This window comes from Hippopotamus amphibius, chromosome 16 (genome assembly GCF_030028045.1).
Source record: "Hippopotamus amphibius kiboko isolate mHipAmp2 chromosome 16, mHipAmp2.hap2, whole genome shotgun sequence".
NCBI lineage: Eukaryota > Metazoa > Chordata > Mammalia > Artiodactyla > Hippopotamidae > Hippopotamus > Hippopotamus amphibius.
In genome coordinates, this window is record NC_080201.1 from 18,993,769 (window position 1) to 19,021,059 (window position 27,291).

Below are 27,291 nucleotides of genomic sequence, written 5' to 3' on the forward strand. Positions count from 1 at the left end.
CATTCATCAGTTGATAGACTTTTTGGCTATTACGGATAATGCTGCCTTCATTCCTGTACAAGTCTTTGTGTGGACGTATGTTTTCATTTCTCGAGGGTATATATCTAGGAGTGGAATTGCTGGGTCAAATGGTAACTCTAACTTTTCGAGGAACTTCCAAATTGTTTTCTAAAGAAGCTATGCCATTTTCTTTTCCCACCAGAAATGTATGAGGGTTCCAATTTCTCTACATCTTTGCCATCACTTATTATTTGTTCTTTTGACTAGCCATCCTAGTGAGTGTGAAATGGTATCTTCTTTTTATTTTGATTTGCTTTTCCTGGATGGCTGGTGATGTTGAACATCTTTTATGTGCTTGTTGGCTAGTTGCATATCTTCTTTGGAGAAATGTCTATTCAATCTTTTGCCCCTTTTCTAATTGGGTTGTTTGCCTTTTTGTTATTGATTTGTAAGAATTTTTTATATACGATGGCTATTAGACCCTTGTCAGATGTATGATTTGCAAATATTTTCTCCCATTCTGTGGGATGTATTTTTACTTTATTTTGGTTTTTTGTTTTTGTTTCTGTTTTTTTTTCAATTAATTAAATTTTTTGGGGGGGCCACACCACACAGCATGAGGGATCTTAGTTCCCCAACCAGGGATGGAATCCATGCCCCCTGAAGTAGAAGCATGGAGTCCTAACTACTGGACCGCCAGGGAATTCCTCAGCTTTTTTACTTTCTTGATAGTGTTCTTTGAAGCACAAAAGTTTTAAATTATTATGACGTGTGACATCTATTTTTTTCTTTGGTTTTTATGCTTTTGATGTCATATTCAAGATATAGGCTCACTCCTGAAAAAGATAAACTGCCACCTTGCTCTGCCACATTATGACTAAGCATATCATGTACCACAATCAGGAAAAAGAAGCAATTTGCATTCTGAGATAATTTTTTTTCTTGTCTTATACTTCAATTTATTTTCTTCTTTTTCTTCAGAGTAAAATATATCCAATACTTAATTTCAAAAGCAAATGTATTGGGGGCATAGGCTACCGTGGAAACAGAATATTGACCCTCTCTGGGGGCGCAGCCCCTTTCTCTCTTGCACACCTCATATCACCCTGTTTGGCCCCGGAGGATGGCTGGTTAGCCAGAGAAGGGTAAGATTCCTCAAGGGAGGAACAACCTAAGACAGGCACAGTCGCAGAGGGGCCAACAGGGGTGGGGCACAGACCCCTAATCCATCTGAGAGAGGTCTCCTGCCCCCAGGGCTGTTTTGCTATCCACGCCCAGCTCAAATCCACACCCTGCTCAAATCGGACCCAGGAGGCAAACAAAGATCATTGCCCCAGTCATGTGAGGCCTTTGTTGGTTTACTTCAAAGATAACCTTGTTTGTGGGACTAAAGTGGGAGTGTTAGACCCTTAGGCTATGTCAAGAACTCAATAAAAGCAACGTGGGATGAATCGGTGACGCTCTTGATCCCAGAGGTCTTGATCCCCCCCCCCCCCCCCCCCCCCCCGTCCCATCTTTCTCTTCAAAAAAAAAAAAAAGCAAATGTATTTATGACTTTGTTGTCCAGCCCAGGTTTTTACACCCATATAATCAACGTGATAGGACCATAATTCATTAGCTTTTTACCACTGAGAATTGTTTTATATTTGTAATGACAGAGAAATGGCTAATTTATAATGCTGATACTGGTGGCAAAGAACTAATAATTGGCTACTTCAATTATCAGTAATTTTAGACGGATGAGGCCCTGATTCACACATTTGGCCAAAAACCTTGCAACCCATCTGAAGCTGAAACAGAGATGCACTACCCAGATTCCTTTCAAGGAAGGACTTGCTTTGCTCTTCCGAGTCTGTCCCAGCTACAGAGAACTACCTCCTGATGTCATGCCCTTCCAGAGGCAGTCTATATACAGTGACCGAATGGGACCCAGACATTTTAGCCTGGTATGGAACATTCTGAGGGGCAGTTCTTGCTCTAGAGCTCTCCCTCTACTCAACTCTCCCTCCTCCCCTTCCTTTCGATATTACCCTAGATTCTACTGAGATAAAATTTTGAGAGCAGAAATAATGGGCCCAGCACTAGTCTGCAAGATAAATGAAGGGGACTTCCATGGTGGTCCAATGGTTAAGACTCTGCACTCCCAATGCAGGGCACCCGCGTTCGATCACTGGTCAGGGAACAAGATCCCACATGCTGCAACTAAGGGTCCACACGCTGCGACTAAAAGAGCCTGCATATAGCATCTAAAGATCCCGTATGCCGCAGCAAAGATCCTGTGTGCTGCAACTAAGACCTGGTGCAACTAAATAAATAAATAAATTTCTTAAACAAAACAAAACAAAACAAACAAAATAAATGAAGACTTGCCATTTCCTTTAAGTTGCTAATTCCCAATGAGAACAACTTAATCCCTGACGTTTGAAATAATATATATGATATATATTATCACATGTATTATTAATATATGTTATAATATATATTATAATGTGTATTATATATTAATATATGATAACCATTGTAGGTATGATAATAATGAAAGGAAATTATAGTTTTTTCCCACCATGAACAGACTGCCTAAGTAACCTTTTGTTTTTCCCCCTTAAATATCTGATATATATTTTATTCAAAATTTAACTCTTTGAAGTTTGGACTCCCTAACAAACACTGCAGGTAAAAACAATGTTTTATCTCCAGTTTTTCTTCTCATATCCTCAAGGATTTAATCAATCTGTTACCTCCTCATTTGCATTCACACTGCTATTATTGCCCTATATCAGGACAGATCCTTATTATCTTGCACTTGGACTACTGTCTCTAGTTGCTACCCATCTAACTAACTCAAGCTTGAGTTCTCTCTCTAAATCACACATTTAATCATGCTTACCACCTAGAACATCTTTGTTATCCATTTTCAAGAGAATGAAATGAAAATGTTTAGTAAAGAGGCCCTTTACAACTTTACTGTAGTCAAGCACCTTAGCCCTCGTCACAAACTGAGTCAATTTCCTAATCTGTCACACTTGTTTTTTCTACTTCTCTATGCACTGAATGCCCAACTATGGCCAATGAATTCTATTTGAATGCCCAAACTAAATGTCTCCTTTTTGTGAAAACTTTTCCCAGGTCCCCAGTCAGTACTAACTGCTAGTGCCTCTATCCCATAGTTCTTTATCTCTATTACAGTCGAACTCATGTCTCAGTCTGACTTGTAACCTAATAAGCTATGATAAGTCTCTCTGGTGTGGGAGTATCTGAAGATCTGACACTCTTGTGTCACTTCCTAATGTGCCACCCTCTAACACAGGAATTTTCCAGTAGATACACACTTGTTTGCTGAATCGCTCTCACATCCATTGTGTCAGAGATTGCCAGTTGCCCTCCACTATATCCTTTATTCACCTCTTAGAACCCCCAATAATAGCCCTAGACTGCCAACATCTGGATTTCTATATGAGAGAGAAATGAACTTTTATCTGCCACAAAACATTTCCCTATTTGCTCCTAGCACACTCTAAGCCTCTATAGCATATGCCCATCTACATCAGTTTCTCAAACTCAACATTCTCATAAACTCTGAGAATATGAATCCAGTTTGAGAAACCTCAATTTAAGAAACTCAGTGTAGGGACTTCCCTGGTGGTGCAGTGGTTAAGAATCCACCTACCAATGTAGGGGACATGGGTTCGATCCCTGGTCTGGGAAGATCCCACGTGCCGAGGAGCAACTAAGCCCATGTGCCACAACTGCTGAGCCTGTGCTCTAGAGCCCGAGAGCCACAACTACTGAGCCCATGTGGCACCGCTAATGAAGCTCGTGCACCTAGAGCTGATGCTCCACAAGTGAAACCACCGCAATGATAAGCCCACGCAGCACAGCAAAGGGTAGCCCCGATTGTTGCAACTAGAGAAAGCTTGCGCACAGCAATGAAGGCCCAACGCAGCCAAAAAATTTTTAAAAATTAAAAAAATAAAATAAAATAAATTAATAAATAAATCTTTTTAGAAAACTCAGTGTGTAAAAAGATATTTTAAAAAGCAGATTGTGTTGGGTGACAGTTTGGCAATTTCTTACAAAACTACACACTTGGTATTTACCCAAAGAAGTTGAAAGCTTATGTCCATACAAACACCTGCACATAGATGTTTATAGCAGCTTTTTTCATAATTTCCAAAACCTGGAAGCAACCAAGATGTTCTTCAGTAGGTGAATGGATAAATAAATATTCCAGGTAATAACAATGGAATACTATTAAGCACTAAAAAGAAAGTGGCTACCAAGCCATGAAAAGATATGGTGGAAACTTAAATGCATATTACTAAGTAGATGAAGCCAATCTGAAAAGACTACATACTGTATGATTCCAACTATATGACATTCTGGAAAAAGCAAAACTATAAAGACAGGGGAAGATGGCAGAGTAAGAAGCATCTTGCATCTGTCTCCCACTTAGGCAACAACTGCACTGGCAGAATTGTCTGATGTAACTACTTTGGGATTTTGGAGTCTATTGAAGGCTTGCAACTTCTGAGGGAAGGTAAATTAGGGTTAATTTTGGTTAATTTCAGTACTCAGCAAAGAAGCAGCAACCTATCCCTCATCCCTCATGCAAAAGAATGAAGCTGGACCCTTACCTAACACATACACAAAAATTAACTCAGAATGATCAAAGACCTAAATGTAAGACGTTAAACTACAAAACTCTTAGAAGAAAACATAGGGAAAATGCTTCATGACATTGGATTTGGCAATGTGATACCAAAGGCAAAGCAACGAAAGAAAAAATAGACAAATTGAACTTCATGAAAAATTTAAAATTTTGTGCATCTAAAAACAATATCCACAGAGTAACAAAACCCATAGAATGGGAGAAAATATTTGCAAATAATATATCTGACAGGGGATTAATATCTAGAATATATAGAGAATGCCTAACAATCAACAACAAAAAAACAAACAACCTGATTCAAAAGTGTGCAAAGGACTCGAATAGATATTTCTCCAAAGATATACAAATGGCCAATAAGCACACAAAAAATACTCAGCATCACTGATCATTAGGGAAAAATTAAAAACACAAGATACCACCTCACATTCATTACGATGGCTACTATAAAAAAACAAACAAACAGAAAATAACAAGTGTTAACAAGGATATAGAGAAATCAGAACTCTTGTGCACTGTTGGTGGGAATGTAAAATGGTACAGCTGCTATGAACAATAGTATGGCAGTTCCTAAAAAAATTAAAAACAAAATTATTACATGATACAGTAATTTCACTTCTGGGTGCATATCCCAAAGAAGTGAAAGCAGGGTCTTGAGAGATATTTGTATACCCATGTTCATAGCAGCATTATTCACAATAGCTAAAACATGGGAGCAACCCAAGTGTCCATCAACAAATGAATGGGTGGACAAAATGTGCTCTATACATAAATGGAATATTATTCACCCTCAAAAAGGAAGGAAATTCTGACATATGCTACAACATGGATGAACTTTGAGGACATTATGCTAAATGAAATAAACCAGTCACAAAAAAGACAAACACTGCATGATTTCACTTATATGAGGTACTGAGAGCAGTCAAAATCATAGAGATAGAAAACAGAATGGTGGTTTCCAGGAGCTGCAAGGAGGGGGACTTGGGGGGGGGGGTGTGTTATCATTTAATGGGTGTAGTTCAGTTTTATAAGATGAAAAGAGTTCCAAAGATGGATGGTGGAGATGGCTGCAGAATGTTATGATGCATTTAACACTACTGAACCGTACACTTAAAAATGGTTAAGTTGGTAAATCTTATGTGTATTTTACCACAATAAAACTTTTTGAAAAAAAAAAAAACAAAAACAAAAGCAAAAAATATGGAGATGGTAAAAAGGTCAGTGTTTGCCAGTGGTTAAAGGGGAGAAAGGGATGACCAGATGAGCACAGAGTTTAGGGCAGTGAAACTATTCTGTATGATACTAAAATGGCAGATCCATGTCATTATACATTTGCCATATCCATAGAATGTACAACACCAAGAATGAACCCTGATGTAAGCTAAGGACTTTGGGTGATATTGATGTGTCAATGTAGGTTCATCAATTGTAACAAAAGCACCACTCTGATGCCTGATGTTGGTAGTGGGGGTGGCCATGCATGTGTGGTAGGTGGTATATGGGAACTCTGTAATTCCTGTTCGGTTTTGCTGTGAATCTAAAACTGTTCTGAAAAATAGTCTATTTTTTAAATAGCAGACTAACACTGCAAAAGAGTATTTTTGCTTTTACATCTTTTAAGTAATTTTCATAACTGCATCAAACAAAAACACAAAATTAAAGGGTCTCACACTGCCTATAGACCGCTAAGATGTATCCCTGGACTAGGAGTCCACAACCCTGAGTTTGAGGAATACTGATCTGTATCATTCATTTGACGTTTTCATATGCAGTGCCTGAAACTGTGTTACTTAGTTCTTTCATGTTTGTCTCATTATCCTAATTATGTTGCAAGTGATTCAGGGAATGGTAACATTTTCTATTTCCAGAGTGTATGTTCCAGAAGATAACTTATGTGAGTTTACAAAAAAAAGGAAAAAAATTTTGGCTGAGGAATCAAAAAATTTCACTAAAAAGAATGGACTTTGAGTTGCATTATAAAGAAAGAGCAGGATTTTGATTCATGCATTCCAAACAGAAGGGACAGCATTAGTTCAGGGGCAGAAGAGAGAATAAGGAAGAACTATTTGAGGAGGAGGGAGTGGTTTGGTTTGACTGAAGCATTGGATATTGTAGTTGAGAAACAGGAGACAAGGTTTCGGGGTAAGTTGAAATAAACTGCAGCCACAGTTTAGAGAGGCCCGGTGCATCAGATTAAGGACTCAACTCAGTCAATGAGTGGGAGCCATGCACGTTTTTGAGCAGGCAAGTATGATGATCACAGCTGAGTTTTAAGAGAATTAATCTGACAGGAAAGTACAAAATGAACTGAAGAAAGAAAAGCCTGGGAGGCAGCATGGTGCAATGTTTAAGAGGACTTTGATGACAGATGGACTAGAGTTTGCATCCCAGCTCTGCCACTTACTATATTATTAGAGCAAGTTATTTCACCTGTTTCGGCCTCAGTTTCCTCATGCATAAAACAAGGATAATTATAACCACCTTCAAGATTGTTGTGAGGATTAAATGAGATAATACACAGGGCCTGGCCCAGAGTTTATACTCAGTAAATGATAGCCGTTAAGCATGCCTGTTAAAAGACTATTAGGAAAGGGAAAAGAAGGCTTGTTAATTGTGAATCACACTCAAAGGTATGAACATTCAGCTGAATTTTAAGGGAGGGGCAGCATCAAACCCCGCTCTGGTTCCGAGCTTGAGTAATGGGAAAGTGGTGGTAACATTAATGAAACCCTAAGAGCTGTTTAGGGCTGTAGGAAAGGGGTGCATATGGTTTTTAACATGTTTAGCTTGAGGGGCTGGAAAATTATTCAGTGGTGATTCCAAGTGTATATTAATAGTTGGTCAACAGAATAGAGGACTGGTATAGAGAAACTGGTACAAGTTGTCAAAGCTAGACCAACATATTTGAATCATCTACGGGGGAAATAACGCAAGCTGTGGAAATAGATGAGATAATAGGGCAAAGAGTAGAGAAAGAAGAGAGTTTTGAAGGCATAGCTTAGGTATGCTTATTTTAGGAGTTTGGGAAGAGAGAGAGGGAACTTTGAAAGCATCAAAGATTATGTGGTTAGGAGATTAGGATGAGGATCCATGACACTGAAGTTTCCCTGCCATCCTAAATGATTGGTGGGAAAGCACTGTTTTGAACACTTGAGCAAGGGAAATATTTTCCAGAAAGTTTTCTCCTAGCCTGTGGCACGACCATTAACATGGTATAACCACTTTAGTCATATTGGATTACCAACAGTGCTTACAGGCAACCACTCCCCAGGGATCTAGCACAAACATAATTTTCAGGGGAAAGCAAAGCTCTTTAACGTTTCAAAGCAGCAAAATAAATTTTACATTAAAAAAAAATTCCAGCAACAGCTGGAGCTTTCAAGAACCTTTAGAAATGGGCTCTGTGTCTAGAAAAGCAGTTTGTTCTCAGTAAAGACTATGCACTTTAAAACATTTTAATTCAAGGAGTGACTCTGTGCTAATGATGTAATATGACATAAATGAAGTTTAATTCAGCTCATACAAAGAAAGGCAGTCAAATTATGCCTCAGTGTATCTTTGTCTCTCTGGAAATGGATATACAAATGCTTATACCTAGAAAAATGACAGGAAAGCTGTATACCAAATTAACTGGGATTCTCTTTAGGAGACAGGCTTCCAAGTGATTAAAATGTTTTTCTTCATGCTTTTCAGTATTTTCCAAAATTATTACAATAGAATTTCATCAACTTTGAAATGTAAAAAATGCTATTTAAAATGAAACAGAGCAATCCATGGTCCATGCTTACATTTGCCGAGACTTCCAGAAAAAGAAAATAAAAATCATACCTCACTATGGCTTATTTTACCATGAAATATTGTGAAAATAACTTGTCAATTAATGTCTACATAGGTAGATACGAAGTCAGGAAATAGGGACTTCCCTAGTGGTGCAGTGGATAAGACTCTGAGCTTCCAATGCAGGGGGCCTGGGTTCAATCCCTGGTCAGGGAACTAGATCCTACTTGCATGCTATAACTAAGAGTTTGCATGCCACAACTAAGGAGCCTGCCTGCTGTAATGAAGAAGCCCGCCTGCCACAACTAAGACCTGGCGCAACCAAATAAATAAATATTTTTTAAAAAAAGAAGTCAGGAAATAAAATACTGTATGTTACAAACTGAAAACCCTTATCTCTAAACCACACAGTCAATCTATTAGTTATTGTTGAGATTTTAAGGAATAAATTTTAGAGTTTGTATATAATTCAACAGACCCTTCAAAGGGACAGAGGCCTCAATACAAAAGAAAGTTTTCTCAAGTAAAAGGTCATCTGATGAGTGCCAAATTAATCCATAAGGGCCCACTGCATGCAGTTTCTGTAGTGGAAAGCTTTCTCCTAGCCTGTGGCATGACCATTAATGTGGCATAACCACTTTATTCACGTTGGATTACTAATAGTGTGTACAAGCAAAATCCCCAAGAATATAGCACAAACACAAGAGATAATGCAGCTGCAAAGGTTCAAGGTGGAGAAGCCCAGAAGGCTAAGGGTGTAAGCTGCAGTGATGCAGATGAGTCCTGAGTCTCTGGCCAATGAATCCTGTGGGGACTGGCAATGCAATTTTCAGGATGTACTAATGATATAAAGTGATATAAGTGAAACTGAACTCTCTGAGTACAGCTTGTGCACTTTGATAGGTTCTGGCTTAGGCCTTCTCAGTAAATAGGGCCCTTCTGTCAGTGAGAGAAAGGAGGAAAAATACAAGCCAGTAAATCTTGTGCTTGCTTCAAATCTATGCTATTTCTCAACTATTTTGCCTTCATCCTACTCAAGATTGGCCATGAAAACAGAAACAACTAATGTTTTAATCGCTTTGTACTCAGAAAGGGAAAACTTACCAGATTCTATCCTGTTATCCACATCAGTGCTGACCTTTGATGCAGTGCTCTCATTCGTTACACAGTTTTTCATTTTCTTCTCCCTAGAGCTGTCACATCAAATAATTTATTTAAAACTCAAAAGAAGCTTCTAAGATCTCCAGTAAAGGCTATTTTGAAAACGTTATTTCAGGGTGATCAGATTTTCTTTTTCAAATGCTCTAGAACATATTATTTTCACAAATATTTCAGTTAAAGCTATTTTTTTAAGTTATATTTTCATTGGGAATAATGAGAGAGAAAGACATTACAGTTCAGCCTTTAAAGCATGAAAGCCAGAAAACTCAGAACTTACTCCATTTTCTTGACACAAACTTACATCTGGGTGATTGAGGGAATAATATTTCATACTATAAAATAATATTTTCTTTTGAATTAAAAAACTCATAGGACACAGAAAGGAAGGTTATTCTACGAAGAATTATAATGGTGACAATTATAGCTATTAGTTTGAAAAAGAGACAAGAAAGGCAAGTGTGTGCACTTGGTTGATGTAGTATAGTAAGATTGGTAAGTATAGACTGGGAAATACAGACAGCCTAGATTATGAGCCAGGCGTTTTACACCCACCATTTCATTTAATCATAAAAGCTCTCCTATTAATCTATTATCACCATTTTACAGGTTGGGGTACCTGGGACTCAGAAAGGCTTAAAAAAAAAACTTCACCCAAGGTGAGAGCTTATAAAGTATTCATGTTAATACTGGGCACTTGAGCAACATTTTACCTCTGTTTTTGCAATCACTATAAGGTAACTAAACAGAAATATAGTGATGATAATTATTTGCCTCACTAATAAGTTTATTCAGTTACACATTAACTCATCTTTGGATTGCTATAGTAAACAAGGTACCCCAACGCATTTAAAATAGGAATTAATTTACAAAGTATATATACAAATAATTTTTAAGAAATATTCCATTTCTTTCTACAGCAGGATAAATTTTAGTCTACGTAAATTAACCTCAATAAACTTGACTTTAAAAAATAGGAAACTTTAAAAAATAGGGAACTAAGGCTGCTCTCTGAGGGTTACATTATAAAACACATAATGGACCAGAGCAGAGACAGGCAAAGTCACTGGAAAAGAGCAAGATTCCAGGCCAAAAGGCACTGACTTCATTCATTTACCATTCAACAAATTATTTCTTAGCACCTTATATGGGCAAGACATTGTTCTAGGCACCAGGGATACTGCAGTAAACAACACAAGCAAGGTCTTTGTTCTCATGGAGCTTATGTTTTAGTGGAGGGGAAAGACAATAAAGAAATAAACAAATAAAAAACATTCTGGGGAAGAATATTTAGTGCATGGATATTTTCATATCTTATCAAATTAAAAATGGTATGTATAGGAAGAAAATTACTATAAAATAAATATATTATTTTATAATCTACATATTGATTATATAATATATAGTTACATATTGTTATAATATACAAATACACACACACAACACACACACACACACACACACCCCTAAGACTAAGAAGATATTTACCATAATATAATTAGTGTTTATTTCTGGGTAGTGGGATTATGAGTGGCTTATTCCTTGTTTTTTTCTCTACTTTCCATATTCTCAACAATAAACACACATTACTTTTATCATCAGAAAAAAAACTACTAATAGATACATAAACATGTGTATATGGCTACATAGATATCTAGAAGAATGTATACCAAACATTACTAGTAGTTAACTCGGTAGCAAAATATGGGGTGATTTTAACTTTTTTCCCTGTACTTCTGTATTATTTAAATTGTTTATAATAAACTTCCATTTTTCAAAAATAATAAAGCAACCTTTTTTAAAAAGCATGAGTTCTGGGGTAGAAGATATGGTAGCTGATTTTGATAGAATATTGGTAATAATAGAAAAATCTACCATTCAAATACTTTAGAGCTTAAAGGTCCATTTATTTTTGGTTTTGTACAGAAATGCTTCCCTTATCATTCTTTAACAAATTTATCTCTAACGACCCTGCCCATGGTAATGTAATCCTTCTAATTCAATAGGAAAAGACCACATACTGATTTATAACTCTGCTAAGAAAGAGTTGGTAAACATTTATGGGGATGATAAGGAATCCCATAGTATCCCTATCTATAAACTTCGAACAACAACTTTAGAGAATTTACAACTATTATATGCAAAGAAGACCTAATAGTTCAAGAAAGCAGAAATGTTCCACTGAGGCCAGATTCTCACCCCAGATAAATCTCAAAATGTTGCATAGATACTTTCATTTCTGATCTGAGGATTCTTATAACTTGTAGAGATTTCTGATGGAAAATGAAGAAAGTTAGGCAGGAATTCACTACTCTCTGTCCAGAACCAAACTAAAAAAACTTTTTGTAAAGAATCTTCTTACCTTTTTTCCACCTCTAAAAGAAAATTTTCACTGTTGCCCAATTGACTAAAATACAGCTTGGCAGCTTTTCTCTCACTTTCTCGTACAGCTCGGTCATCTGGAGGCAAAAACCGTGATCTGAGCATGTTTCTTTTTTGGAGTAAACAGTAGTGGGTCAGAAAAGCATATTCATAGAGTAAAAACTAAAGATCAGTCTCATCTTTTGTTAGAGACAGGTCACAGAATAATGCTATTATGTTGTCACTGGAGCAAGTAGTAACTCAGGGAGACTACAGGGACACCATAGCAACAACTGCCACATAAGTGTAACTACCGCTGCAGGAAAGTATAGCTTGGGCAGCAAACAATTCAAATGGCCTAATCTTAAGGCTGAAAGTTACACCATTTCTGAAAGACTTTACTTAGTTCCCCTATAATAACTTTCCCAGGGGCATGTAACATAGAAGTTTATATCAATTAGAAATGTATACTCAACAATAAAATTGTAAAGAAATACAGCCTAACTCATTTGGAGGAATAGTTATTGTTCCTTGACAACTAAGCCCCAAAGAGTTCTTGTATTTGTTTTCTATTGCTAATACAGTTACAAAGTTGGGGTACCTGGAAAAATAAATCTCAACCTGGGAACTTTTGGTTGGGGAGGAAGTGGTGGTGAAACCATCAACTGAAGAAAACTAAAGCTGGAAGTAACTGATAAAATCATAGACTGTCATTCAATAAACAATAAAAGGACTTGTCATACATCCTGCCAACACAAAAGTTACATAAATATTGACTAATAAACAAACATATCCTGCCAGTGCACACTCTGGGCCAACATCTAAAAGGTTAGGCGGCAGCTGGTTTAAAGTAAGATTCTGGGGCAAAGAACAGGGGAGGAAGGTCTCACCCAGTTTCTCCAGAGTTTGTAGCGTGTACACAGCAAAGAGCCTATAATCTGTATCTTTCCTGACAACAGGATTGAGTCTCAAATCTAGTTCTCTGAGGAAGGGTAAAGGCTGTAGGCGGGACACCTCCACTAATGAAGGAATGTTGTTATAATATAAATTCAGGTCTTGGAGTGAACATAAATACTGGATGCCCTGCAAGGAAAAGACCACATTGTGAAACTGCACATTGGGAAGAACTAGGAATCTCACAGATAAAGGTGGAAATACAACTATTACTTTCCATCCTTAAACAGTTACCTGACACCAATGAGAAAGGCAGGGTTGAAATTCCCATTTAGCTGCTTGAGAATAAGAACACCATAGCCCTTGGGCACTGGATGTGCTATACATTAAATAACTTATAGATATCATATATTTCCTCCTTTACAAGCTCTGACATCCAAATATCTGTGGTCAATTCTCTATTTCTGTTGCCCCCATCACTCTCCCAATCCAATCCTTCCCAGTGGTAGCCAGGCCAACTTACTTTTGCACTTCTCTTACCCTCACTACAACCACTCTCCTTTCCCCAGAATCACCTCAATTTAAGAGAGGGAGAGAAGGAGGCAAAAGAGAAGGACATGGAAAAAAATTGTGTATGTATATGTTCTTATATCTTAAGACCCCACTTTTAGGTTGAAAGGACTATATGGCAAACAAAACAATGCGACCTCTAAGTCTTCCCTCCTGGACCAGTCTGGAGCCCCTTTTGTCCTTGTTTCCCCCTTCAGAAGTTCCCCATCCTCCAGTCAGTTCTCCCTGGTAGAAATGTTCTTCCTTCTTCTGTTCTCCTTCTGTGGACTTAGCGACCCTACCCCTGCACTTCTCTAGCAACAGTACAATCAGAACTGAGACATTTGAGAGGAAAAGCCACAATTTTTCTCCTTTGCTAAAACCTGCTATTGAAAACAATTGTTTAATTTTTATGTAATTGACTAGTTAGGTGCTTTTGCCCAACACTAAATTTCAGGACAATATTTCAAAACATGTACATATATGTATAATCATATACTGTTAGTAGTAAAAATCCTTATCATGTAGAGGAACTTTGTCAATGAGAGTTATTACAGGAAAGTAAAATTATTTTCTGTCATGTGTTTATAAAATAATGTTTTTATTCTCCTCTCATTTACAATTAACTTTTTTTTTATTATAGGAAGTTTAGAAAACTCAAAGATACATTCAAAACATTTCTGAATAGAACTCTTCTTACAGTTGGATGCATTTCTTTCTGGCTTTTTTTCAGTTCCACTAACTTCTACATTGTGAAAGCGTCAATAGTTAGGAATATTTATCAGTGCTTTTGGCCTCTCTCAGGGCAGTATACCATTAGGACTGTCTTTAAATAATCTTTTAATGTCTCAGTGTAAAAGTCAAGGAGATGATGCCTATCCTCCTCTCACGTTTCCCAGTTGGCATAAATTCATGTATTCCCCAACGCTACACTAGAAATAAACACAAAACATTCCCCCCCTGGGAAAATTAAGCAAAATGATTCAGAGCTGCTAGAGATGAATACATGCAGATAAATCATAGATGCAAAAAAATCTGGAAAACTAACATTTACTAAGTACTTTCTATATACCAAACACTACAGAAGTCTTATATATGTAATACTTGATTACACGTGCTAATTTGATTAATCTTCACAATAGCTTTTCAGCTAATTTACAGAAGTGGAAAGAAAAGGAGTACAAAAGCAAATGACAGCAATGTTCACTCAATTTTTTTTAGTCTGAAAAGAACAAACAGATAAAAATACATATGAGAAGAGGAGACCTAAATAACTCAGTACTAATACTTTCTGAAATTGGTGAGCCAAATACAAAGGGCTGTTACCAAAGAGTCTAAAGACCTAGTCCAACTTGGAATTTCTGCTTTTAGAATCCTAGTTGGGAATTTGATCTAGCTTGGATTTCTTCTTTCAGGGCCCTGAGTTTTAGACCTTGAGACTGGGTCTGGTTTGTGTTGTTGAACAAGTTTCCCTAAGAAATGCAAAACTGGTGGAATAATCCAGGTCATTAACCAATCCTGGATAGCATCTGTAAGTCTCACCTTCAGTCTTTCAAAGAAGGGTTTTATCAAGACAGACCAGACCCATAGCTGGACAAAAAGCGAACAGTGGAAGAAATACCACTGGGAGGTCTACACAAAGAAAATAAAACTTCCATCTCTGTGTGTGTGGGTATTTATGTTTGTAGAGCTCTTTCTGTGTGTTTGCTAATCCTCACACTTTCTGCTTAAGCATGCCCCCAAATACTTTCCTAAACGGCCCTCTGCTCCACCATCCCCTGGCCTGGAAATTTTTTTTTTGTTTTCAAGACCATCATTTCCTCCCACTCTTAGAAAAAACTCATAGCAGCAACCTAGGCCAGTGTTTCTCCATGTGTGTTCCATGCACCAACATCATCAGGATCCCCTGGGAATGTCCTAGACCCACAGCAGATTTATTAACTCAGACTCTCTCTCAGAATAGGACTAAGACTCTGTACTTTTATTATTACTTTTTGCCATGCCACATGGCTTGTAGGATTTTATTTCTCTGACCAGGGACTGAACCCATGCCCTCAGCAGTGAAAGCACAGAGTCCTAATTGCTGGACCACCAGGAAATTCCCAAGAATCTGTACTTTTAACAGTGCTCCTCATAATTTTTTAACATACATTAAGAATTGTACTATTACCCTAGGCAGAGATAGTTTAATACAGTTTTCTCTCAGTGTAAAAGGAATTTTTTCCCAATATTTTATAATAAAAAATGTCAAACAAAGCAAAATTGAAAGAATTTTACAGTGGGTAGTAAAATTTAGTTTGGAAACACTTAAAAGGAAGATGCTATATTCCCCAGGATGATACTATCTATCTTTTATTTCTTCCCATCAAAAAAATAAACTGACTGGTCATAGAATATAGAACTTACCTTCAGGCTAGTGATCAAATTTCTTGATAAATCTAAGGATCGGAGACTTTTAAAATTTCTGAAGGCATCACCAATGGAATGGATTTTCCCAGCGTAAGATCCCCGCAATGAAAGAGACTCCACCAGTTCTGAAAAGAGATCATCAGTAGATATATTATGATCTCTGCTTGGATAAAGAGCAGAGTCACTGAAAACAGGCCTTCCTTCCTCCCATATCTCATCTGTGAAAGGTCCTACATTCAAGGCTCATAAGATCAGATCTTCCTTTTAAAAGCAGCAATATGGTCTAATGCAGTGACACCAAGCCTTGATTTTACAGAACCCTTAAGTTTCTCTAATTACCCTGATGGATGTAGTAAAAGTCTCCCAAAGTTCTCAAAAACAAACAAACAAATTCAGAAATCCTACTTCTAGGATTGAGCCCTATAGATAATACAACATTTTGCCAGGATATATAATGTAGACCAGAAGGATGTCAATTGCAGGAAAGTTTTATGAGAAAGAGAGAAAGGAAGGAAGAAAGGAAGAAAGAGAGAGAAAAAAAGAGAGAGAGAGAAAGAAAGAGAAAGAGAGAGAGAAAGAGAGAGAGAAAGACAGACAGAGAGAAAGAAAGAGAAAGAAAGGAGGGAGGGAGGAAGGAAGAAAGGGAGAGAGGGAGGAAGGAAAAGGAGAAAAAGAAAACTGTCAAAGGGCTCATCAGTAGAAGAGTAGAACTAGATGGCCTAAGTAGCAGTTCATTGGTACAATGGACAATGTACTAGATCTGTGACCTTGTGCAAGTCACTTAACTTCTCTGTGCATTGGTTTCCTCATCTATAAAATGGAGATAACAGTACTTATCTCATAAGATGCTGTAGGAATTAAATGAATATATGTATGAGTATATATAAATATATATGCATATGTGTGCATACAAAACTTAGAATAGTGCCTGACACTGTGCTATAGACATGTTAATTATTGTTATGCAGATATTAAAAAGAATGAAGTAGATTTGTAGATGCACATATGGAAAGATCTCCAAGACATTAAGTGAGGGAAAAGCATGACTCTGTGTGTGTGTGTGTGTGTGTGACTGTGTTTTAAGGAATATACGTGTGTGTGTGTACATATGTGTGTATATGTGTACATATATGTGTGTATATATATATACATACGTACGTACATATATCCATATATGTCAACTAGACTTCTCCCAGCACCAAAAAGAGGAGAATCTCAAAATTGCCAATAAGAACTCACTGGCAAGTGTGGTGGGCCAAAATAAGAACAGCAACCAAAACTGGAAGGAGGTTCTGCAGAATCCCATTTGCAGATGACTGCCAGGGGACTGCACTGAAATAAGCTCTTAAGGTGCTGGAGCAGTCTAGGACCTATAAACTATAAAAAGTATGAAACTGAAGATCCCTTTCAAGACAAGACTCATCCCTGAGAGAAATCAGGGGGAGGAGAATCCACATTGAATGGGATAGAGACAATAAGTTCAAAAGAAGGAGAAGGTCCAGATACAAGAGGGGGAGGGAAGCAGAGATGGCAGATCTCAGGAAGTTTAAAGCCCTATTTTTAGTACTTTGTGAACACAACAGAAGAGGGAGCTCCAAAACCTCGAAACTAGCAAAGCTATTCTGGCCCACTCTTTCCATCTGAAAGTACAGAAAATTTAATGCACTTTAACAGAGACACAGGAAAGGTTTACAGTCAAATTTTATATGAGGTTATTAAAACAAAAAAGAAAAAAGAACAGAATAGCATCCCTTAAGAATGAAAGCACTCTAAAAAGTATATCCACAAAACAAATGAAAAATTTAACTTAATATTTCAAAACAAATTTCAAAAGCTAAAAGATGTCATAACAAAATGTAGTAGTTCTCAAAACATGATCCCTAGACTCCTGGAGGTCCCTGAGACATGTACAGGGGTCCACAAAATCAAAACTATGTAAAAAATTATTTTCATAATAATATTAGAACATTAATAGCTCTTTTTGCTATGTTGACATCTGCACATATGGTGTAAAAGCCAAAACTACTGAGGCCTTAGGAAGAGTCAAGGCAGTGGCATCAAACTTCACTCTTAGTCATTGTATTCTTCACCACTGTATGCTTGCAGTTAAAAAAAAAAAGCCACTTTCTCTTGAGAATGCCCTTGAAAAAGCAGTAAAAATGGTTACTTTTGGCAAATCTTGACGGTTGAGTACATCTTTTTTATATCGTAAGACTAAACGGGAAGTACAAATGAAGTTCTGCTGTTGCATACTGAAGTACGGTCGATGCCTTGAAGGAAAACACTTGCGTGGGTTTTGAGATGCCACCTTAACTAGCCGCTTTTTTTCTCTTTTTTTGGAACACCACTTTTACTTGGAAAATCTGAAATACTATGGTTTTTCAGACTTGAATGGTTGGGAGACATTTTCTTGAAGCAAGAAAGTGAGGCTGTCGCTTCAGGAAAACAAGTGATAGTAAGTATTGTCAATTATAACACATGAGCTTCCAATTAGAATTTTGATAAACTTGTATTTGCCACCATGAACTTGACAGATTCCAAAATATAAAGATCTCTCTAATGAGATTTTTTTAATATTAACAAACATGATTTTTTAATGTTATGAAATTTGTCAATATTTGGAAGACCTACATAACTCAGTAAGTTAATATTTTTCAAATGACAGATGCATGATGTTACAAAATCATACATGGGTAAAAGATCCACTGAAATGCAAGATGTACCAATGGATTTTAATGTAACAGAGTACAAAATATTCACTGATATGGTTTCAGATTCCACATACAACTAAACTTGGAGAAACTACAGTTCGTTCAGTTTTCATGTCATATCAAAGAAGAAAATTCACTGAAAAGGCTATTTAAATACTCCTCCCTTTGCCAACTATATATCTGTATGAGACATGACTTCATATATATATGTATGTGTGTATGTGAAATATATATATATTTCAACCAAAACAACATATCATAACATATTTAACACAGAAGAAATGAGAATCTGGATGTCTTCAATTAAGACATTAAAAAAACATTATGTACATTAACATGTAATGGGTATGTTATGGCTATCTTTCAATGAATTAGTAAATAAATATTTTTAAAATTTCTGTTTTAATTTCAAATATGGTAAATATAAGTAGATACCATCCACATTAACAAATAAGCTCTCTGAAGTTCTAAATAATATTTAAGAGTGTAATGGAATCCTGATACCAAAAAGTTTGAGAATTGCTGAAAAATGTAAATTACAATTAGGAAAATTCAGAAAGATTACTGGAAAGATAAGGACAATTTGAAAATAGAGAAAACAGAATTCAAGAAACAATAAAAATCAAATGAAAGGTCATTTCAGAAATGAAGATCAGAGCAAAAAAAAACCCAAATTCAAAAACCAAACAAACGGTAGAACAATTCCACTTCTAAAAGTATATTCAAAAAAATTGAAATCAAGTACTCTAACAGATATGTGTACATCCATGTTCATAGCAGCTTTATTCAAAATAGCCAAATGGCAGAAACAACTCAAATGTCCACCAATAGATGAATGGATAAACAAAATGTGGTATATATATCCATACAACAAAATATTACTCAGCCCATAAAAAGGAATGATGTCCCAGAAGATTATTTTGTAGATATCAACAAACTGATTCTAAAGTTTATATGTAAAGGCAAAAGACCCAGAAGAGCCAACACAACGTTGAAGAAGAAAAAGTCAGAGGACTAATACTACCTGACTTCAAATCTTACTTTAGAGCTATAATAATCAAGACAGTGTGGTGTTGGAAGAGAAAATAAGATCAATAGAATAGAGAGCCCAGAAAGAGACCTACATAAATATAGTCCACTGTTCTTTGACAAGGTCAATTCAGTGGAAAAAGGATAGCCTTCAACAAATGGTGTTAGAACAACTGGACATCCACATGCAAAAAGAAAAGAAACCGAGATACAGACCTTATAACTTTCATAAAAATTAGTTCAAAATGGATCGAAACGTAAAACACAAAACCATAAAACTTCTCAAAGATAACACAGGAGAAAATCCAGGTGACTTTGGGTTTGGCAATAATTTTTTATTTTTTATTTATTTATTATTATTATTATTATTTGGCTGAGCCCTGCAGTATGCAGGATCTTAGTTCCCCCACCAGGGATTAAACCCGTGCCCCCTGCATTGGAGTGCTGAGTCTTAACCACTGGACCTCCAGGGAAGTCCTGGCAATAAATTTTAAATACAACACTAAAAGCATTATCCATGAAAGAAAAACTTGAGAAGTGGGACTTCATTAAAATTTAAAACTTCTGTTCTGCAAAAGACACTGGGGAACTGGTAAGAGGCTTAAAAGAGAGCCTGCGTGCCACAAACTACAGAGCCTATGCGCTCTGGAGCCCGCGCAGCACCACAACCAGAGAAGAGAAAATCCGCATGCCACAACTAGAGAGAAGCCTGGGCGTCGCAACGAAAGATCCCACATGCTGCAACTAAGACCCAACACAGCCAAAAAAACAAAAAACATACAGTATGACATACAGTACGATGACTAGTTACTAACACTGTACTGCATATATGAAAGTTACTAAGAGTAGATCTTAAAAGTTGCCATTGCAAGAAAAAAAACCTTGTTACTATGTAAGATGACAAATGTTACCTAGACTTATTGCAGTGATCACTCTGTAATGTATACAAACATCAAACCATTATATTGTACACCTGAAACTAAGTTAATGTTATATGTCAATTATACCTCAATTAAAAGATTTAAAAGATTTTTTTAAAGAATCAGTGGTTGCCACGGGTTATATACTGTATCATCATATGACATTCTGAAAAAGGCAACAGGAAAAAGGCCCGTGGTTTCCAGGGGTTTAGGTGGAGCACTGGTGATTTTTAGGACAGTGAAACTATTCTGTTGATACTATAATGATGGACACATGACCATATATTTGTGAAAACCCACAGAACTATACAACACAAAGAGTGAACCCTAATGTAAATTATAGACTTTAGTTAATAATAACGTATTATTATTGGTTCAACAACCATAACAAATGTAACCAGTGAATTCAAGATATTAATACTAGGAAAACTGGGTGGGGATATGGGGGAGGTGTGATGAGGGGAAGAGTATATGGGAACTCTGCACTTTCTGTTCATTTTTTCTATAAACCTAAAACTGCTTTTAAAAAATAAAGTCTATTAATAATAAATGATTGTAAAAAGGAGTGAAGTAGTCTTTATGTTAAAATATGGATGAACCTTAATAATATCATGCTAAGTGAAAGAAGTCAGACACAAAAGGCCACATGTTGTATGATTCCATTTATATGAAATATCTAGGACAAGCAAATCCATGGAGACAGAAAGCAGATTAGTGGTTGCCAGGGGCAGGGGAAGCTGGAAATAAGGACTGATTGCCTAAGGTATGGGGTATGGGGTTTCCTTTCGGGTTGATGAAAATGTTCTGGAACTAGACAGTGGTGATGGTTGTAAAATGTGCTAAGTGATGCTGAATTGTATACTTTAAATTTTATAGGATGTGAATTATATCTCAAAAAAAAGCAAAAAAAAAAAGATTTCATTCAGTGCTCTGCTGCATTTCACATGCCTTTCACTGCAGTCTATTTTGAAGAGCAGACATTTTAACATTTTAAAGGGAACTAGAATTATCAATCAAATGATAAACTGCCACTGGGACAGATATTCTTTTGAATTCATATGAAGTACAGGTCTTAAGAGATTATGCACTCAGTTTCAATGGTTATAAAGAGAGTGAAGACAAACAGATCGGAGAACAAAACAAACACTGCACATCGGGGTTTCCCTGGTGGCGCAGTGGTTAAAAATCTGCCTACCAATGCACGGGACATGGGTTTGATCGCTGGTCCAGGAAGATCCCACATGCTGTGGAGCAACTAAGCCCATGCGCCGCAACTACTGAGCCTGAGCTGTAGAGCCCACATGCCACAACTACTGAGCCCGTGTGCTGCAACTACTGAAGCCCGTGTGCCTAGAGCCTGTGCTCTGCAAGAAGAGAAGCCACTGCACTGAGAAGCCCCTGCTTACCACAACTAGAGAAAGCCTGAGCACAGCAACAAAGACCCGACGCAGCCAAACAAAAACAAAAACAAAACAAAACAAAAAACACTGCACATCACAGATGTCAAGAACAACAGAATAATCTTCCAATTTTACTATGTGGGCTACAATAACCACAATAGGCAAAAACATGCTTTATTTTCATTTTTTTGAATTTAAAAACATGCTTTATTCATGAAAACATAAAGTAATCCCTTTAGAGAAAACCATTTATAGTTCACTTGGAAACTGAATTCAGAATCTTTAATAAAGCTTATTTACAATAATGATGAAAGAGTTTCAAATAAATAAAATTTAAACAAAAAAGGCTTCAGGAATCAACATGAAAGATCTCCTACTACCAAATCTGGGAGAAGTTCAGCATCCATTATAATAACTGCAACGGATTGGAACACACCAAAATATTTAAATCTATAAGTTTATAATTATATTAATAAAAGTGATTGCCTACAGGAAGGAGAACAGGGCCAGGGCCGAGGAGGGGGTGGTGGCTCAAGACTTACTTTTCACAATACAATTATTATATTACCCATATAATAAGTTAATTGAATTATTTTTAAAAGCCAAAAAGTACATAATTAACATATTTATCTTGCTACCAAGTAACTATCATCAGCCTACAAACATGCTCTAGTATAGCATGTCTTTAAAAAACTTGTTCTTGATTCTATTTCAGATCTTCCAGCTAATATTCCACTTGCATATTCTCCTTTATAGCCAAATTTCTCAGCAAAGGTTCCTACCTTCCGTATCTCTTTTCCCTCACATATTGTTCCCTTTTCATCCCAACCCAGTCTGGCTTCCCTCCTCCCTACTCTCCCCTAGTTAAAGTCACCAATGAGTTCCATGTTGCCAAATCTAATAGACACTTCTCTGCATTTAACTTGCTCAGCCTGTCAATAGCATTTGGCACCGCTGACCATTCCCTCCTTGATACAGTACACTTTCTTAAGACACCACATTTCAAGACACTTCCAAGACACCACATGCCTCCTCCTCTATTCAAGCTTTAAACACTGAAATACCCCAAAGTGGAGTCTTAAGCCTTCTATTATCTATCCACATTCTCTAGTTAGATAAGTTTATCCAGCTCCACGACTTTAAACATCACTTATGGGACTTCCCTGGCAGTCCAGTGGTTAAGACTCCACGCTCCCAATGCAGGGGACATGAGTTCAGTCCCTGGTTGGGGAACTAAGATTCCTCATGCCACACAGTGTGGCCTAAAACAAACAAACAAACCAAAAGAAACACCACTTATTTGTTAATATCTCCAAAATTTACATCTCTAACCCTGACCTCTCCTCTGAGATCCAGACTCATATAACCAGCTGCCTTCTAAAACTCTCACACCTGAATGTCTAATAGGTATTTTAAATTTAACTTGCTCAAAACAGCACTCTTGATTCCCCTTTCCCAAACCTATCTTTCTCATAGTATTTGCTCAATAAATAGCACCCCCATTCAACCAGCAATAACTTAAACCAAGACTAAATATTATCTCTGAATCTTCCCTTTCCTCATCTCCCACATTCAACTGTTTTGTAAGTCTCATCTCTCTGCCCACAAAATACACCTTAACCCTGTCCACTTCTTTTTATCTCCACTGTCATCCTAATCCAAGCCATTCATTATCTCTTACCTAGACATCTAATGCATGAGAATCTTATTTTTAAAATGAGTATTGGATCAGGTCACATCCCTGCCTAAAATGCTTTCATGGAAACTGACAAGGTGATTCTAAAACTCTTAGGAGAAAATAAAAGGTCAAGAATAGCCCAGACAATTTTGAAGAAGGAGAAAAAGGAGGTAAAGGGTGGAAAGACCCTGATTTTACTAGTTATCAAGATTTACTGTTAAGCCATGGTATTATAAAAGTGTGACATTGGGGCAGGAATAGATAAACAGAACAATGGAACAAAACAGAGAACCCAGAAACAGACCCACATTTATGCACAGAGATAACACTACAAATAGGTTCTGGGAAAACTGGCTATTAGCATAAAAAATACCATTATATTATATTACATATCATATATAAAAATAAACTCAGGATAGATTTGACTTAATGTGAGAAGCTAAGCTGCAGAATTTTTAGAAAAAAACACAGGACCCTATTACATTGCTGCAGGGGAAAACTTCATAAATAAAACACAAAAATCACACATCATAAGGAAAAATAAACTTGACTACCTTAAGATGAAATTTTGCTGCATGACAAAGGATAAATATTTATTAGAAATTTTTAGTACGGAGAAATATGACAAAGAAAACAAAGATACAGAAAAGGTCTATAATTGTATCACCAAGATTATCCCTTTGGATATTAAAAAGAAAATAACGCTTACTACAGAGCCAGAAAATTCTAACAGTACAGAAAAGTACAGAATAAAAGTAAAAGCCTCTCTCCCATAAGATGACCAGTATGATTTTGTACAGAAGAATTTTAGAATGTGTATACCAGCACATTCATTTAACTGAAAAGTATTCGGGTTTTCGGAATTCCCTGGCGATCCAGGGGTTAGGACTCCAAGCTCTCACCACCCAGGGCCTGGGTTCAATCCCTCCTTGGGGAATGAAGATGAACAAGCCGCATGGCATAAACAAGGAAAGGAAGGAAGGAAGGAAGAAAGGAAAGAAGGGAGGGAGGGAGGGAGAGAGGGAGGGAGGAAGAAAAGTATCCATGTTTTATTGGTAAGTTAAAAAAACAAATTGCCAAATAATATATATGCTCTATTCCTTTAAAAAATAAAAAAGGATACCTACGCCGTGTATGTTTGTATAGCAATGGAAAAGGTATGGAAGAAGGGAGAGGGAAGAATATTCTTTTACTTTAGATACTTTTGTATCGTTTGAACTGTCAGAATGAGCACAATTAATTTTGTTATTCACATGCAATAAAAACAAGCAAAAAAAAAAAAAATCCTGCCACGTATTATCCTAGCTGGAGAATGGAGGGGTATATCCACCCCCCCAATCAAACTGAATAAATTTTTTAAAAAGAAAGAAGGAATATAAGAAAGAAAAGAAAGGTACACCAGTATGTCAAGCCGATGAGGCTTTTCTTAGGTAACCTGTAAATTAGGAGAGCTCAAAGTATTGATAGTTTGGAAAAACCTGAAATATCTACATCAGTCTATAATCATATCATTATTACGCACACCAAACCATTATCTTTGGGGTGGGGTGGGAGATTTCCAGAAGAAGGAACGATTAATACCCTCTTTGCTCACTCATGTAGTGTTTGACCGTTACCAGCATGTACTCATTTTGATAAATTTTAAACAATAAATAATTTTAAATAAAATAAAACCAAGTTATTGCATAACCCACAAATAGAAAGTACTAGGGGAAGCAAGAAAGGTAACTTTTTGTTATGGTTAGAGCACAGGCTCTGGAATCAGAGTCCTGAGTTAATAAACCGTGGCTCCATTACTTAGGGCTGTGCGACTTCGGGCAATAGTCTAAACCGAAATTTCCTCAACTATAAAATAGAAACAATAACAGCATCTGCTTCACAGGCTTGTCACGGGGATTAAATAATGCAGGGAAAGCATTTAACACAGGGCCTGACATTAAGATACAGTGAATTTAGGAAGGCTAAAAGTTGAATCGGGAACGCCGATAACTTTCCCAACATTTCTACTCCTTAAAAACTTAGAAAGCAAACTGTGTGAGTCAGACCCCAGGTCAAAGGTGGGGTCAGCAGTCACTCCGCCAGTTTTACCTCTAGGACGAAGTCAAGGCACTGATCTAAACGCCTCGAGAGATCTGATCAGCTGCTATTCCGCTTACATCAGAACCCTTTCTGAGTCTCAAAAGGAGACTACACATTCAGATAGATCAAAGAAATCGGCAAGTTCTTGAGATGAAGACTGGACGAAGAGAGGGGGTTGATCAAGGAACATCCTTTCCCATTTCACCCCAAACAGGAAAAGACCTCTTGGGTCAGAAGTTTCCGAAAATGCTAAAATTAACGCCCTTTGTGGCTCCTCAACAGCACCCCGACCTCAAAAGCCCTTCTCACGGCGCTTCCCTTCTCCCACCAATGCCCCTCTTGAGCTCAGTTTCCTTCCACTAGCTCAGACTGTCCAGGTCTGTGTTCCGGCCTCAGGGTCCACTTAAGCTTTTCTCCTTCTCTCTCTAGACCCCGCCCCTCTCCCTCAATTTCTCGCCCTGCGCCCCAGACTCCCCGGTTACTTCAGTTCCTTCACCTCTACCTCAGTGTAACCCTTCCTCCTCCGCCTCAAGGACCGCTCCTCTGTCGCCGTTCCTCGACGTCTACCTCAGGTTCCTCTGCCTCCCCCTCAGTTTTCTCCCCTCAGCCTCGAACCCCACGCTCCCGACCCAGACCCTCCCAGTCTGGCCCTACCTGGCTGCTCCAGGGTCAGTGCCCCCAGGCGGCAGATGCCCTCCTCATCCAGCTCCCATTGCTCCGCCATCCCCGCCCTCCTGCCCCGCCGCGCCGCTCACCTGTCACCCGCCGCGAGGCAGCCGGTCGGGCGCCAAGCCCCGCCCCGCGCTTCCAGGCCCCGCCCCACCCCGCGCGCCGCCGCGCTCCCGGTGGCCGTTATTGTCCGGGTCACGCGCCTGCCCACCCGCCTCAGGAGCCTAGATCATGGTATGGAGTCCGCCCTGGCGGGGGCGCCAAAACCACTAAAACAGCGAATGGGTGCGATGTGGCGGAGGATTAGGGCTGTGGGGTTAGGGACCTGACTCTGGGACACAGTGGGTGGATATAGCCCCAGCTTTGAAGGGTTTGGGGGCTAGTTCTGAGGAGTCAGAAGAATATGCCTGCTTTGAGAGTTGAAGTGTTCTAGCTCTGAGGATGTGGGGACGCCAGATCTGAAGGGAGGGAGTGTGCTTCTGACGGGGTGGTCTTCATATCTCTAGTGCTTTGGGGATGTTGACTTTGTGGCAAGGCGGTGGGTGGGCGGGTGACCGTGGTGGGGGTGGGGGCATCTGAAGGATTTGGGTTGGAGGGTAGCTCTATCTCTGAGGCATGATGGGAAGCTCCAGATATGAAACGCTGACTCTGAGGAGTTGAGGTCCTGTCTTTACAGAGCATGAGGTAGCTCTAGTTCTAGAGATTGATTTGGAAGGAGCTCCTTTGGGGGAGAGGGATCAGTGTGGAAAAAGATACTCTTTGGGATGGAGTGGGGATGACTATGCTAGGGCTACCCGATTTCCTGCAGTCAATCTGGCAAGAAGCCTTTTGTCCTTTAAGTACTACAGGCCCCAAGCCTGTGACTGAGGGCTCTCCCCAGGCCGGGGTAGTTCTGCTCTAACCAGCTCCTGAGCAGTCTTTGGGAAGAAAACTCTGGAAAGCATAGCCACATCCTTAAAACCCCAACCCTCCCTCCAGCAGGCTTCTCTTG

General features: G+C 38.1%; 2 protein-coding genes across 2 annotated transcripts in view; one reads left to right on the top strand and one right to left on the bottom strand.

Annotated features, from left to right (window-relative positions):
- LRRC36 (leucine rich repeat containing 36) overlaps positions 1-26,355 on the bottom strand; it is a 52,608-nt gene extending 26,253 nt beyond the window's left edge. The window contains exons 1-5 of the mRNA XM_057712192.1: positions 26,286-26,355; positions 15,812-15,939; positions 12,853-13,045; positions 11,964-12,060; positions 9,548-9,636 (exon numbers count right to left, since the gene is read on the bottom strand). Of these exons, the coding sequence (XP_057568175.1) occupies positions 9,548-9,636; positions 11,964-12,060; positions 12,853-13,045; positions 15,812-15,939; positions 26,286-26,355 (577 nt within the window). The remainder of the gene's footprint in view (positions 1-9,547; positions 9,637-11,963; positions 12,061-12,852; positions 13,046-15,811; positions 15,940-26,285) is intronic.
- A 134-nt stretch (positions 26,356-26,489) lies between these two features.
- KCTD19 (potassium channel tetramerization domain containing 19) overlaps positions 26,490-27,291 on the top strand; it is a 31,161-nt gene continuing 30,359 nt past the window's right edge. Inside the window, exon 1 of the mRNA XM_057712801.1 lies at positions 26,490-26,534. Coding sequence (XP_057568784.1) covers positions 26,532-26,534 — 3 coding nt within the window. The 5' untranslated portion in view covers positions 26,490-26,531. The remainder of the gene's footprint in view (positions 26,535-27,291) is intronic.